At 44.1% G+C, this 15,217-nt stretch overlaps 1 protein-coding gene across 1 annotated transcript in view; it reads right to left on the bottom strand.

The window, feature by feature from the left end:
• Positions 1–4,842, bottom strand: part of LOC126092151 (phenoloxidase-activating factor 2-like) — a 123,877-nt gene extending 119,035 nt beyond the window's left edge. The window contains exon 1 of the mRNA XM_049907621.1: positions 4,509–4,842. Coding sequence (XP_049763578.1) covers positions 4,509–4,831 — 323 coding nt within the window. The 5' untranslated portion in view covers positions 4,832–4,842. The remainder of the gene's footprint in view (positions 1–4,508) is intronic.
• Between the last annotated feature and the right edge of the window lie 10,375 nt (positions 4,843–15,217).

Below are 15,217 nucleotides of genomic sequence, written 5' to 3'. Positions count from 1 at the left end.
GCACACAAAACAAATAGTTGAGGTACCGCGACAAAATTTTTCCATTCGTACGTTAACATTTCTTACCGTCGTGCATCTGGAAGATAAATGGATTGTAGTACATTGGTTTCTCTTACCTGTCAAATCCGCCTACTGTGTTTTTGGCACCACTGACGAAACGCACCAACAATACCACCGACTTCCACGTCCATGCGCTTTGCACAAATATCACTTTACAGTACCCTCATCTTACTGTACTGTCAGAGTACCGATTAGTATTTGTAAAACAAACAATGAATAAAATGATTCCGAAATAATATTTCTGTGCAGAGTTGACACTGAATCAAAAAATGAGTTTCGAGTACGAAACAATTATTTACCATAAGGAAAACACAGGCGCGCGCACCCACAGGCACCTAAACCTATGTATATTAAGCTATCTGTCTGCAGCCCAAACGCGTCCCTCTCGTGATGAGAGCGGCTTCACCGAGTACGGAATACGTGTCCGCTACTCGTGTGTTGCAGCCGAGACGTCGGCGTCAGACTCAGACTCGACAACTGGCGCAAAGGAATGCCTGCGGGTCTGGCACGAATTGCACACGGCGAGGCGCCGGGTCTGTGCTTTGAGACTGGTCGAACACTCAGTTCCGCAGAAAAATGCGCTAAAACGAGAGGCCCGAGGGCTGTGTGATGTGTGAATACAGCTCTTGTGTAGTTTTTTTTATACGCAGCAAGAAGACTGAGGAAACTGAGGTAAAACTTATTTGCGGTTGGCCTTACGTTATACCACAGAGGTACTGCGCCATCTACGGTGTATGTTAACATTTAGCACAGTGTAGTGTTTACAAGGAACTTAACATCTACGTAAGCCTATTTCGTCACATCTAATACATACTGTGTGTAACGCATTACGTCCAACTTTGTGTTAACACCGCTCTGGCGGATTCCTGGCCCTTTGTCTCAGTTTTAATCCATTTCTCAATTTTTTCCGCGAAAAATTTCAATGCCATTAGAAAGTATACCATTTCATTTTAAACACCAAACTTTCTCCAGTACCTCGGTTGATACAAGGGTTAACAACAGGAGTCAAATGAACCTAGGTGCCCCTGTTCGCAGAACCTCGTCTCCATATTTTGAACTGTTCAGGAATCGAAAGGGGTGTTACACCTTAGGCGCCTCACCACACACGTATAACGGGTCCGCGACCCAAGCGGAATACAGGTCCTACTGAACGGTGATTCCGTTATGCGCTGTCTCCTACCAAGAGATTACGTGAAACAGCTGAAATGTAGCTTATTAAAATGTGCAAGAACGCTACTGAAGCACCTATGCTATCACGTAGACACTATCACAAACTGAAAACAAAACTTACTGGTCTTCTTACCTGTCTCTCTTGGTGACAGTTGGTTCGGAGTTGGGAGGTATTACTTATACTGTACGACCGGTAAGGCAGTAGCTTAGCCAGTCCTAAATTCAGTTTCTCAGTCGTCCAACATAGAGTCTTTCCGCAGCATGACAGTCCGGCTTTGAGAAATTTCTTAAAATCTTAACATTTGCCGGAAGGCTATTTCCTCGAGACTTAAACGAAAACACTTCAGTAAGGCTTTCGATTAAAGGCTACGCCGACGGCTGAAGGAAATGTAGCCGTTCCGTACAATCTTGAGACTGCGTTGGTAAGCTTGTTGGCGGACAGAACGCACTGAAATAGTTTAGGGTGTGGTCTCGGGGTGTAAAGATACGGTAATTATCGTTAATGATATAAAGCGATGGACTGAGTATTACCTGCGGTCTCAGACATTTAGTGGATAGCACGGTTAGATATGAAGATACATAGATTCTTGTTGTTGTGGTCTTCAGTCCAGAGATTGGTTTGATGTAGCTCTCCATGCTACTCTATCCTGTGCAAGTTTCTTCATCTCCCCAGTACCTACTGCAACTTACACCATTCTGAATCTGCTTAGTGTATTCATCTTTTGGTCTCCCTCTACGATTTTTACCCTCCACGCTGCCCTCCAGTTCTAAATTGGTGATCCCTTGATGCCTCATAACGTGTCTTACTAACCGATATCCCTTCTTGTAGTCAAGTTGTGCCACAAATGTCTCTTCTCTCCAATTCTATTCAACACCCCCTCATTAGTTATGTGATCTACCCATCTAATCTTCAACATTCTGTAGCACCACATTTCGAAAGCTTCTATTCTCTTCTTGTCTAATTATTTATCGTCGACGTTTCACTTCCATACATGGCTACACTCCATACAAAAACTTTCAGAAACGACTTCCTGACACTTAAATTTGTACTCAATGTTACTCTTCTTCAGAAACGATTTCCTTGCCATTGCCAGTCTACATTTTATATTCTAAATTTTATTATCAGATAAGGCAAGAGGTCAGCTTAGGTCGAAAACTTGGATTTATGGACAGCGTTACCAATTGTGTTGGTGTGGACACGTTAATAAACCTACGAGCTTAATTACTTGAACAAAAGCTAACGACATTGCGGTCCTAACCAGCCAGAGCAAAAATAATGTTTTTAGTTGTATTGGTGACGAGTGTAAACACTGACTACGATTTATGTCATCTGTTGATTACACCTTCCTTCATCACATTTTTTCTCTAATGAGGGCGAAACTGCGACGTAATGAAGTTAATACTATTCAGTAAATAATTATAGTATCAGATAAATGAACTATTACGAAATACAGAAGTCTACGGAATTTTGACTCCGAAATTACGAATTAACGGTTTAACGCAAAGTTTGAGGAAAGCAATATCAATAATTGAAAGTAAGTGCGAAGTGTACCTGAGAGATGAGGTGTGGGTGGGCCCGAGGGCTAGAGTGGAGGAGTGGTGTTAACCAGGAGCCAAGCCTGCCGCAGTGTGTACCATCTGAGGTGTGACATCGAGTGTAAGTAGTTAACGCTCTTATGATGTTCTTTATTGCCTTCGGGATTTTCAGTTGAGCTAAGTCAGGTTATGTTTTCGGTACCAATTATAGTTGGTTAGCGCTAGTTGGGTGTTTCTTCGTTTTTGGTACCAGCAGTAGCTGTTTGTTTAGCTACGTATATTTGAGTATTTTCGTGATGTCACAGTTATTTTTTATTTTATTATCACTTATTTTGCAAGATGGTAGTATCACTTTCAATGACGTCATTGCTGAAAGCCGACGGGTGGTACGGAAGGATGTTACTGGATTTGCATGTCAGACATGGGAATGGTAAAGTCGTATAAACCAGTGGGTAACAGTGGGTTTAATTATTATGTAGGCGTACTTGTTGGTAAAGCAAACGGAAGGCGCTAGCTCCCTGATAGCGTGCTGGGAAACTGGATCATTTGCGGAAGAGATTTGCTGAAAAACATTTGCTGTGTCAGAAGAGTGTTCAGATCCGCTGATCTGACTAGTAGGCTCCAGCGAGCGTGTAGGAAGAGCTGGGCTGGTTCCCTCGCCGGAGGGTAACACGTGCCGGGAAATTCCAAACGACCTACTCGGCCGCACGTACAATATGCCGCTACAGCTACTGATATTGATGCAACAACCAACTATGGGAACCGATGCTACAAAATTATTCGCCTTTTCCATACAAATTCTGAATCCAAGATAGGCCAATAATAACCACACTGCATAGCCTATGCTGTAGGTGAACTCACTGTCCATTCGTAAATGAAAAGCTGGTAAACCTTATCTTAAATTAGAGTAGAACAAACGCATCCTCTGCAACGCGCTTTAAAATAATCTAGAAGTGGCGGCCACTGTTGACAACTTTCCGAGGTCGCACGCACGTGTGCAGTGAGACTTTACCAGGCGTGGGAAAAAATCTGCACACAAATAGCATTTTAAGCGAAGATCGGCAGGTTAGCCTGAACGTAGGTGTAATTCAATCCTGCAGCCTCCACGGTGTTTACACCAGCGGCATTCACCCACTGCAGTACATCTTTCCAGTTGAATTACCACCTCAGTGAATTTACGAAGGAGGCAAAATTTTTCAAAACGAACACGAGTAGGGTTAAGCTACACACGAATGAGACCGTTTGGAAACTCGCTTCAATAAATTCTGTAATTTTTTTCGGTCTGTGACCCTTATTCAGTTAGACTGACAGAACTGGTAGAATATTGAATGTCTGTGTACTCTTCAAGAGTTGGTTCAGGCGTGATAAGGGTGTTGTGCATCGCGTGAAGATTCACACTGTGTGCAAGTGGGTCAGGAAACATTCCTCCCGTATCTCGAATAATGATGACAGAAAGGGCACCTTCCACGTCGATTGCTGACTGTGTTTATTTACGAAGGAAATATTTCACGAGAAGTATGTCGTCTTAACAAGATTGAATATGTACTGACGCAATTGATTGTGGGCTGTTGCTTAAAGATTCTGTAGCTGAGATCACTATCGGAAACAAACAGTACGTATAATAAACGTGACGGAACTGTCATTTTTGCAGAATTTGGACGAAATAAGACAAAAGTCTACGAAGTTAGAGCTGGTGTGGCTGGGACAGAAAGAGCCGGCGGCGCCCCCGCAGCTGCACCCACCTGTCGTCGAGCAGGTCGAGCCCGGTGGTGATGATGGTGCCGTTCTTGCACAGGTAGTAGAGCACGCACACGCACGACCTGCCCGGCCCGCACTCGCACGGCTCGTACGTGCTCTGCGCGAGCGGGTCCACCGTGGACGCGCCTCCTGCGACGCCGACGCCGGGGGTGGAGGTGGAGCCGCCCCCCACGTTGTTGTCGGGCGCCTGGGTGACCGGCTTGTAGTCGGGGGCGGACAGCCCCCACCACCAGGGCAGCTGCTGCGCCGCCGCCACCGCCAAGAGGCAGGCCGCCAGCGCGAGCCGCGCGCTACCTGCTGCCCGCATCGTGTCTGCTGTCGCACTGACCGGGGACCGCGGCGGACCGAGCCAGCAGCGGCCGTCTTCCGCCAACGGGGCGCGAGGTGCGCGCGCACCGCCGCAGCCCGCCGCTTTCCGGGTTGCGACACACGACACGAATCTACTAAATCCCAGAAGGCCAAAATTGACTCACAGCCGTGAGCCCCACAACCACAGGACAGAAGATACGAAACTGTTTCTTCTTAGCTCGTTGTCTGAACTTAATGAAATGAATGAGCAATACGTAAAAATATTCAAGCGTAGAGTATTACAGCTAATCGAGGAAATCGTGACATCTGGAAATTTGTAGTAAACTTCTTTGCGACCAAACTGCTGAGGTCATCGATCCGTAGACTTACAAACTACTTAATCTAACTTAGAATACTTTCGCTAAGGACAACACACACTGCCGTGCCCGAGGGAGCACTCGAACCTCCGACGGGTGTAGCTACGCGAACCGTGACCAGGTCCCGTAGACTGCGCGGCCTCCTAACGAGGCGACGAAATCGCGAACCGGGCACCTACTCCACCGCTTTTTGTCCCAATAGCTGTTACGCAGCTGTTCGGATCCCAGTCAATCGATGCCACTACTCAATCGGGCGAAGATACCGAGACAGTAGTGCTCCCAGTCAGTTTTACGAGGTAGTTTGCCAAGCAATTGGTCAACAATCGACGGAAGATTCTAGTGACAATGCAGCTTGAAAGTTAGTTGAGAAATAGACTTATAAAATACAGTAATCGGTAACTGATGTCAATGAAATGTTATTATTTGTGTATAAAATACACGGTGATGATAATTAAACTTTCAAAACGCCGTAGAAATAACACCACATGTCGGAATGAATTGCAACAAGGTATCATCGGAGAAGGGGGAAAACTGATCAATTGATTACGCTGTATGTGCCAGAACACGTAAATGAAAACACGCGTGATGCGCACGACCCACTCAAGTCGGTATAAACACGCCGGTACACGGCTTTTCCTGCTTCCGCTTCTGTGACGTTCGCAGGGTCGCGCTCTGCTTGTAAAGCTGTATTACAAGAATGATGACTGTGCACATGTCGCTCTGCAGAAGTTCCGAACACTGAAGGGTTTGAAAATATATGCCGGTCCGATGACTGCCGTGGGTCAGAGAAAAATGATTCGGAATTAGAAAAGACGGGTTACTTTGGTGTGCAACCTGGTAGAGGGGGGAAACGAATTGATTCGACGTGAGTGGAAGCAGCGGCCACAGCAGAGCAGGAGGAGACGAGTGGTGGTGTGCAAACGTGTAGTGCACGGAGAATTTCTCGAACAGTGGAGATACCCGTAAACACGGTGCGTAAAATCCTACGAAACATCCTTCTTTGCTATCCATTCAAAATTACCCGTGTGCACGAGTTGCTTCCTGTTGACCTACCAGCAACAGAGACCTTATCTTTAGAATTTCTTGCTCGCATGGAAGCGGACATTGATTGGCCGTGGAAGGTTTTGTGAACAGAGGAAGCCCATTTCCATCTGACAGGATAAGTCAATACACAGAACTGTCGAATGTGGGAAACGGAAAATTCACACGCAAATCAACTAGTACCACCTCATCCTGAAAAGATCGCTGTATGATGCGGGTTTACGGTATCATTTATCATACGGCGATATGTTTTCGAAGTGACAGGTGCTTCCGGTCCCTTTACCTGTACCGTCACTGGTAAGTGCTATGAGTGTCTTTTGCGCAACCACGTAATTCCAGCTCTCCAACAGCGTGCATGGGATCATTTTCATGCAAGATGGCGCACCTCCGCACATTGCAAATTCACTTAAGCAGCTGATGAGTCGCCATTTCGGAAATGCTAGAATCATCAGCCGCCATTTCCGTACAGTTTGGCCGTCCCGATCACTTGAACTTAGCCCGTGTGACTTCTGGCTGTGGGACTATCTGAAAGATGTGTTCAGTGTTCCGATGCAAACTTGGCTGCATTGAAGGCACGCATTGCGCAACACATTCTGAACGTGACCTCGATCAGTTGTGGAACATACTGTTTCTCGATTTCAACTTGTTGGAGAAAACTGTGGACAGCATATTGAACATGTTTTGCCCCAGTCACACGCAAATTAAGAATCCTATTTCATTTTGATTGATGCTTTTTATGCAGTTTTTGGCCTCAGGACAATTAAAATCCGATGTGATTGATGCTTTTTATCCCTTTTTTGACCTCAGGACAATTAAAATCTGATTTCTCCCATTCGATGTGATATGACCTTGCCGTGGTGGATGGGCTTACGTAACAAACACTATCACACCTGTACGCTCATGCACACTCAGTAGTACAGTTTGTTTAACGTCAAACGTACACCTTAGGCATTGTCGTATGATTCATTTGTCATTTGTAGTCGACCACTATTAAATTGTGATTCTTACAACGCCATCTATTCCTCCTTTTTGTAACTTTATTTTTCTTCTGCCATACGTTTTCCTCCTTCTCCCATAATATTCCGTTACAATTTGACGCCATTCTGACCAGTGGTATTATTTCTACAGCGGTTTGAAAGCTTAACTTTAATTATAATCACACTTTAAATCAGAGCCCTCTTATCTCAAAGTGATGAATATCCGTTTTTCTGCACTGACACATTCCCTCATTTTCGTATTTTGCTGTATTATGACTGCAGAAATCAGTTGTACCAAATTCCAATCACTGTAGCAATTTACAATTCACTCATTCTAAAAAAAAAAAAAAAAAAAAAAAAAAAAAAAAAAAAAAAAAAAAAAAAAAAAAAAAAAAATAAGTTACCAGTCTCTTTGTTGCAGCTCCTTTGCCGCTACAAACAGCCTGCAGTTTATGTTTCTGCAAATGTACGGATGAACCCAGAATTTCCTTCTCTTTTTCATTCGTAAGTAATAATAACAGAGGACCACATCATCTTCTGTGCTCGAATCTGTACTCGGCATGTCCCGTGTAATCAAAAGATGCCCAGGTACAGCAAACAATACTCGTCCTCCACGCTTGCAAACGGAAACCGCAGTTTCTCGTGGCACAGTTGCGCCGTGTGTGTAGCTGCGTTGCAAGCTAATCTGCAACCCGACATCGCCAAACAGTTGCGTTGCTTTTCAGTCGCTGCGTGGGCGGAGGGCCTAACAGAATACCCCATTGTGGGTGTGCTCGGTCGCTCAAGCAAACCACAAAATTTCATTGGGTATGCGCAGCATATACAGGGTGGTCCATTGATCGTGACCGGGCCAAATATCTCACGAAATGAGCGTCAAACGAAAAAAACTACAAAGAACGAAACTCTAGCTTGAAGGGGGAAACCCAGATGGCACTATGGTTGGCCCTCTAGATTTCCATAGGTCAAACGGATATCAACTGCGTTTTTTTTTTTAAATAGGAACCCACATTTTTTATTACATATTCGTGTAGCGCGTAAAGAAATATGAATGTTTTAGTTGGACCTCTTCTTTCGCTTTCTGATAGATGGCGCTGTTACAGTCACAAACATATGGGTCACAATTCTGGCCGAACAGTTGGTAACAGGTAGGTTTTTTAAATTAAAATACAGAACGTAGGTGCCTTTTTAACATTTTATTACGGGTGTTCCAATGTGATACCTGTACCTTCGTGAACTATCATTTCTGAGAACGCATGCTGTTACAGAGTGATTACCTGTAAATACCACATTTATGCAATAAATGCTCAAAATTATGTCCGTCAATCTCAATGCATTTGGCAATACGTGTAACGACATTCTCCTCAACAGCGAGTAGTTCGCCTTCCGTAATGTTCGCACATGCATTGACAATGCGCTGACGCATGTTGTCAGGCGTTGTCGGTGGATCACGATAGCAAATATCCTTCAACTTTCCCTACAGAAAGAAATCCGGGGACGTCAGATCCGGTGAACGTGCGGGCCATGGTATGGTGCTTCGACGACCAATCCACCTGTCATGAAATATGCTGTTCAATACCACTTCAACCGCACGCGAGCTACGTGCCGGACATCCATCATGTTGGAAGTACATCGCTATTCTGTCATGCAGTGAAACATCTTGTAGTAACATGGGTAGAACATTACGTAGGAAACCAGCATACATTTCACCATTTAGATTGCCATCGATAAAACGGGGGCCAATTATCCTTCCTCCCATAAAGCCGCACCATACATTAACCCGCCAAGGTCGCTGATGTACCACTTGTCGCAGCCATCGTGGATTTTCCGTTCTCCAATAGTGCATATTATGCCGGTTTACGTTACCGCTGTTGGTGAATGACGGTTCGTCGCTAAATAGAACTCGTGCAAAAAATCTGTCATCGTCCCGTAATTTCTCTTGTGCCCAGTGGCCATGCAATTCCTGGTGTATAGAAATATGGTACGGGTGCAATCGATGTTGATCTAGCATTCCCAACACCGACGTTTTTGAGATACCCGATTCTCGCGCAATTTGTCTGCTACTTGGGCATCATCATCAGTTGCAGGTCGTGGTTGACGTTTCACATGTGGCTGAACGCTTCCTGTTTCCTTAAATAACGTAACTATCCGGCGAACGGTCCAGACACTTGGATGATGTCGTCCAGGATACCGAGCAGCATACATAGCACACGCCCGTTGGGCATTGTGATCACAATAGCCATACATCAACACGATATCGACCTTTTCCGCAATTGGTAAACGGTCCATTTTGACACGGGTAATGTATCACGAAGCAAATACCGTCCGCACTGGTGGAATGTTACGTGATACCACGTACTTATACGTTTGTGACTATTACAGCGCCGTTTATCACAAAGCGAGAAAAGTGGTCCAACTAAAACATTCATATTTCTTTACGTACTACACGAATATGTAATAAAATGGGGGTTCCTATTTAAAAAAAAAAACGCAGTTGATATCCGTTTGACCTATGGCAGCGCCAACAAGCGGGCGAACCATAGCACCATCTGGTTTCCCCCTTCAAGCTAGGCGAGTTTCGTTCTTTGTAGTTTTTTGGTTTTTTAAGGAACCATTTGCACTCGAGCCCAGACAATATTTAATTTAGTTAACTTAGATTATATGTATCGATTTTTTAAGACAAGAGAATGCAAAATAAAGCAATTAACACCGCTCTCTTGTCACAGCCTGTAGGCATCCTCACACTCTCTTATCATTCGTTGTCCTAGAAGGACTTAATATTTTGTGCGGCTCCACAGTTAGCCATATTGATGTTTATTAGCAGAATAGAGGCGCAGAATTAATAAGTCGCTCTCATTTGTGAATGATCTGCAATTATTTCCCTATAATTTTACGTAAGTGTCAGTTATATCGTAATGTATATGTTAAAATGAATATATGTTTCATTTAATCGTATGCTCTTCTTTGTTTTAGTAATTTCAGTCACTCCATTTTCATGATTGAAGCTCAGGTCAGATATTAGACTTTGTCTACAAAAAATATATAATGAGCCCTGGCTACGTTCCGTACATCTTCGGACGTGCGAAGCTCGATAAATTCACGGCGTAAATTTTAATCTCTCAATTACTTACTCAACCAAACAAAAATAATTATTATTATTACAAATTATTATATTATTATTATTTTAATTTTTTTTATTTTGCTAAAGTTTGATGCTTATTTCGTGAGATATTTGGCCCGGTCACTATCAATGGATCACCCTACATATGCCGGGGGTACGACGAAAAACGTGTATAGAGGGTCAGAAAGAAAATAGCTTTACTGGCCTTCAAAGTAATCACCATTATCTGTAACACACTTCTGACATCGGTTGTAAAGCCGTTGGAGACTGTCAGCAAACGCATGTTTCATGAAATCACTCGTAGCGTCGTGGTGACGCCTTGTTGGACGTCCACAGCACAGAAGGTGATGACGCTCGGCGCTGCCACCACGATCCGAAGACCGCGCGACAGCCAGTCGCACGGTGGTCGTCTTCTCCACTGCCTCCCACGGGCAGAAATTCGTGATGCTTCGAGCCGTTGCTGTCGAAAAAGGTGATCAACGTCATCTTAAACTTCATTTTTGTCAGACGACTTTATTTGGGAGGCAAGGAAAACGATGAGCACAATGCTGTTGATTGTCTCCTTGTCTCCGAGTCATACTGGTAGCACCGGGTCTCATTTTCCGTAACGATGCGGACGTCCAACAACGCGTGATCTAGGGGCTCTGAGCGATTCCAGAAAACGCGTTTACTGACAGTTGGAAATAGCCTTACAACAGACGTCAGAGGTTTGTTGTAGCTGAAACTGATCATTCTGAAGGCCAGTAAAGCTACTTCGTTTGTAACTCTTGTTTTCTTTATTTTGTGACACCATTCAGCGAACTTTTCAAAAAATGGTTCAAATGGCTCTGAGCACTATGGGACTTAACTTCTGAGGTCATCGGTCCCCTAGAACTTAGAACTACTTAAACCTAACTAACTTAAGGACATCACACACATCTATGCCCGAGGCGGGATTCGAATCTGCGACCGTAGCGGTCGCGTGGTTCCAGACTGTAGCGCCTAGAACCGCTCGGCCACAAAGGTCGGCTGCGAGCTTTTCAGACGTACCTTATATATGTGTACGTGTTATAGTGGAAGTGGAAGTTTCGGGGAAAGTATACCATCACTTGTGATAGTGCACCTTCACTGGCCCATTTAGTGGAAGTGGATCACTGATTCCAAATCTGTCAAGCAACACACATTCACTAGGGATAGTGCACTGTCACTAATGAATGTATACCTTCACTGCCAAGAGGTAAGTTGCATTTATCACCTGTAGATTAAAACATAGTCATATTATGTAAAATTCATTTATCGCAGCATGTGGTTGCGTTTGATAGTCGATGACATCAACTTGGCAACTGGAATTTAGCTCCTTGAACAGCAAAGGCTTCGCTACTATTCCTTTTTTCTGACCTTTTTGCTTTTCTAAACAAGTCTCACACAAAATAAGATAAATTTGGACATCTCTGTATGCTGTATTACAGAACTTTGACTTTAAGTATTCATCTTTCGGTCGAGTCCACCGTGGCTAGTCATTACATGAGCGTCATGCAGAATATCATACATTTCTTCATCATAAACATAGTATTTAATCTTACTTTCTTCGGTTACAGGTTGTAATAAGATGGTTAATCCATTCACTTGTAGCACTTAATATCTCTTCAAAACTTGTAGTCGTTACCGTCCCTCTTTCATCTACATTTTAGTAACTTAGCCTTGCTGATAAGTGACTCATACTTCTCTCTGTCCACAAAGACAGAATTATAACTGAGATTTCCCCGTTCCACTCTAAGATGTTCGTACAACTTCACTGAATCAAGCAAAGCTGGACTGATGTGAACCGTAACTGCACTACTGTCAACAACAGCCGCACTGCTGTAAATCGTAACTGCACTACTGTCAACCGTTACTGCACTGCCGCATAACATAACAACAACGAGCTGACGACAATTACATTCATGCTGAAGCGCGGTAGCGTTGTTGGACACACCGTTAACAACCTGGGAACAGTGATGACACACCTTCACTACTGGATAATATGCTACTGTACACTCTCCCTAGCCGAGTGCACCTTCACTAGTGAAATTGGTTTTCTCAGTTTATGGTAAGCTCTCACTGATCATTCTCCTGATGGTGTACATCCACTAGGCAACGTTTACCTTCCCTAATCAATCACTTCCACTATAACATACATACCGGTTGTGACTCTTGTTTCCTTTATTTTCTGAGACCATTCACCGAACTTTTCAGATGCACCTTATATATACACTATGTGATCAAAAGTATCTGGACACCTGGATGAAAATGACTTACAAGTTTGTGGCGCCCTCCATCGGTAATGCTGGAATTCAATATGGTGTTGGCCCACCCTCTGCCTTGATGCCAGCTTCCACTCTCGCAGGCATACGTTCAATCAGGTGCTGGAAGGTTTCTTGGGGAATGGCAGCCCACTCTTCACGGAGTGCTGCACTGAGGAGAGGTGTCGATGTCGGTCGGTGAGGGCCTTGCACAAAGTGGCGTTCCAAAACATCCATAAGGTGTTCTATAGCATTCAGGTCAGGACTCTGTGCAGGCCAGTCCATTACAGGGATGTTATTGTCGTGTAACCACTCCCCCACAGGCCGTGCATTATGAACAGGTGCTCGATCGTGTTGAAAGATGCAATCGCTATCTCCGAATTGCTCTTCAACAGTGGGAAGCAAGAAGGTGCTTAAAATATCAATGTAGGCGTGTTCTGTGACAGTGCCACGCAAAACAACGAGGAACATTCGAGTATTAAGAGATACTCTGCCAATCCTCGAAGATTTGAATTCATTAATTCGTGTTTCACCCAAGACGCTAGGAAAATTCGGAAATCTTAAACATTTGCTTTTAGATTCTCATAGCGCTGAACCAGGTCAAGATTTAAGACCGTTCTGTCCAACAAGATGGAGCATGCGTGTTCTGTCACTGTTGTGCATAGATAATAATTATGAAGTTCTTTCCCAATTTCTTAATGATACCCAAGATGAAAGAAATGATGCTGGTGCAAAAGATAAGGGATTTCTAAAGTGTCTGCAAGAATTTGAAACTCTGTTTCATATCAAGACACTAATTTCTGTATTCCAAGATTAGAAAAACTTAATGCAGTACTTCAGAAAGTTTCACTGAAATTCTGTTTGCTCTTAATTCTGTAGATGCTGTTTTGTCTTCAGTAGAAGGAGCCGGAAATACAGTTACATTTTTATCACTTTGGGAACATGCTAAATTAAAGTGTGATGCATTACATTTATGTCTCCCCACTGTTTCCCGCCCTATAAAATTGCCATTAAAATTGATGGCAAACAAAGTTCATCAGGTATTCAAGAAAAGTTGCGAATTTTATTTTCTGAGCTAGTGGATCAAACAGTAAGCAGCTTTAAAATTAGATTTCCACCCGAAACAATGTCACACCTTGTCAAAATGGAACAGTTTTATTAGGCAAAGAAGATTGTAGCTACGTTACTTCTTTTTACGGTGACGGCTTCGACTGTGTAAGACTGATTCTTCGTAGAGATATTTTGCTAGGTGTGTTGAAACAGCATTTTTCAAATTATTTGTCAGAATACGAAATGCTGATGTTAGGGGAATTTCCGTGGCTTCAGAGGTTTCCTCGCAAATCTCACTATCATCTTCTTCTATAGCAACTGCCACAAGTTTCACACTTCGTTCATCTGTTGACGTTTTTGGCCTCCCGGGTCTTGGGTTATCGTCTACGCTCATATGAGTACCACGAAAACAATCAGACTAATGTGAAACTGTACTATGGTCCACTGTAAACTCACCACTAACTTCACTCAACGCACAGTGGATTTTTGTCTGGTTTTTGCCGCGTAAAGTTTCGATGTTGATGTACGACTACTGGTCTTCAACGGCACAGTACTCAAGACCCCTGCAGCATCCATTTCTACCTCTCTTCAATTTTATGTTAAAGAGTGCACAGCGATAAAACGAAAGCACGTGCTTCTTCCTCAGGCTCCCAACTACATCTGACGTAATTTTCATCGTTGTTACATCAAACAACCCACAGTAGTACCAACCTGAGCATTATTGCCGCGTGGAGTGGTCGCGTGGTTACAGGCGCCATGTCACGGATTGCGTGGCCACTCTCGCCGAAGGTTTGAATCCTCCCCCGGTCATGGGTGTGTGTGTGTTGTTCTTACCATAAGTTGGTTTAAGTAGTGTATAAGTCTGGGGACTGATGACCTCAGCAGTTTGATCCCATAGGAATTCACACACATTTGAATATTTTGTGTGTTATTTATGTAATGTCCCGCGCACGCAAGTCGCACGTGGAAAGACTGGGGTTGCATGGAGGGTGTGCGTGGGCTTCGCAGCGAAACTTGTACAATGTAGTCGAAACAACCTTGACGACTAGTGGACGAGCATTATCCCGCAATAGAATGATGCTGTCCGTCAACATTCCTGGGCGTTTGGACTCGATGGCGGCGCTTCAGTTTTTCTTACACGTCCTCGTACCGCTACTCCTTAACTGTAGCACCGCGTTCCAGAAAGTCAATGGGAAAGATCATTACTTGCTCGTATCTGGCGTGCCTGTTGTTTTCACAACGCTGCGGAATTTTCGCCGGAAAGCCCACACACATCTTCCAGTTGCGATCTCTCCCTGTGCCGCGTGGTCTGGAGCGCGTTGCCACGGTTCGTGCGGCTCTCCCCACGCGATTTCAGTAGCTCTGGAGCGCTGAAGGAAAGCACTGGTGGCTCTCGATTTGCTTCGGACAAAGAGGTGTACGCTTGGATACAATCATTCCTCCGTACGCAGCTGCAAACATTTTTCCACGAAGGCACTAACCGTCTTCTCTCACAGTGGCGTAAATGCGTCAACAGCTATGGCGATTACTTGTGAAATAATAAACAGCTGACTTACTTTTTTCGATCTGTCTCGTTTTCAT

This window comes from Schistocerca cancellata, chromosome 7, assembly GCF_023864275.1.
Source record: "Schistocerca cancellata isolate TAMUIC-IGC-003103 chromosome 7, iqSchCanc2.1, whole genome shotgun sequence".
Lineage (NCBI taxonomy): Eukaryota > Metazoa > Arthropoda > Insecta > Orthoptera > Acrididae > Schistocerca > Schistocerca cancellata.
This window is presented reverse-complemented; position numbering and strand designations above follow the sequence as displayed.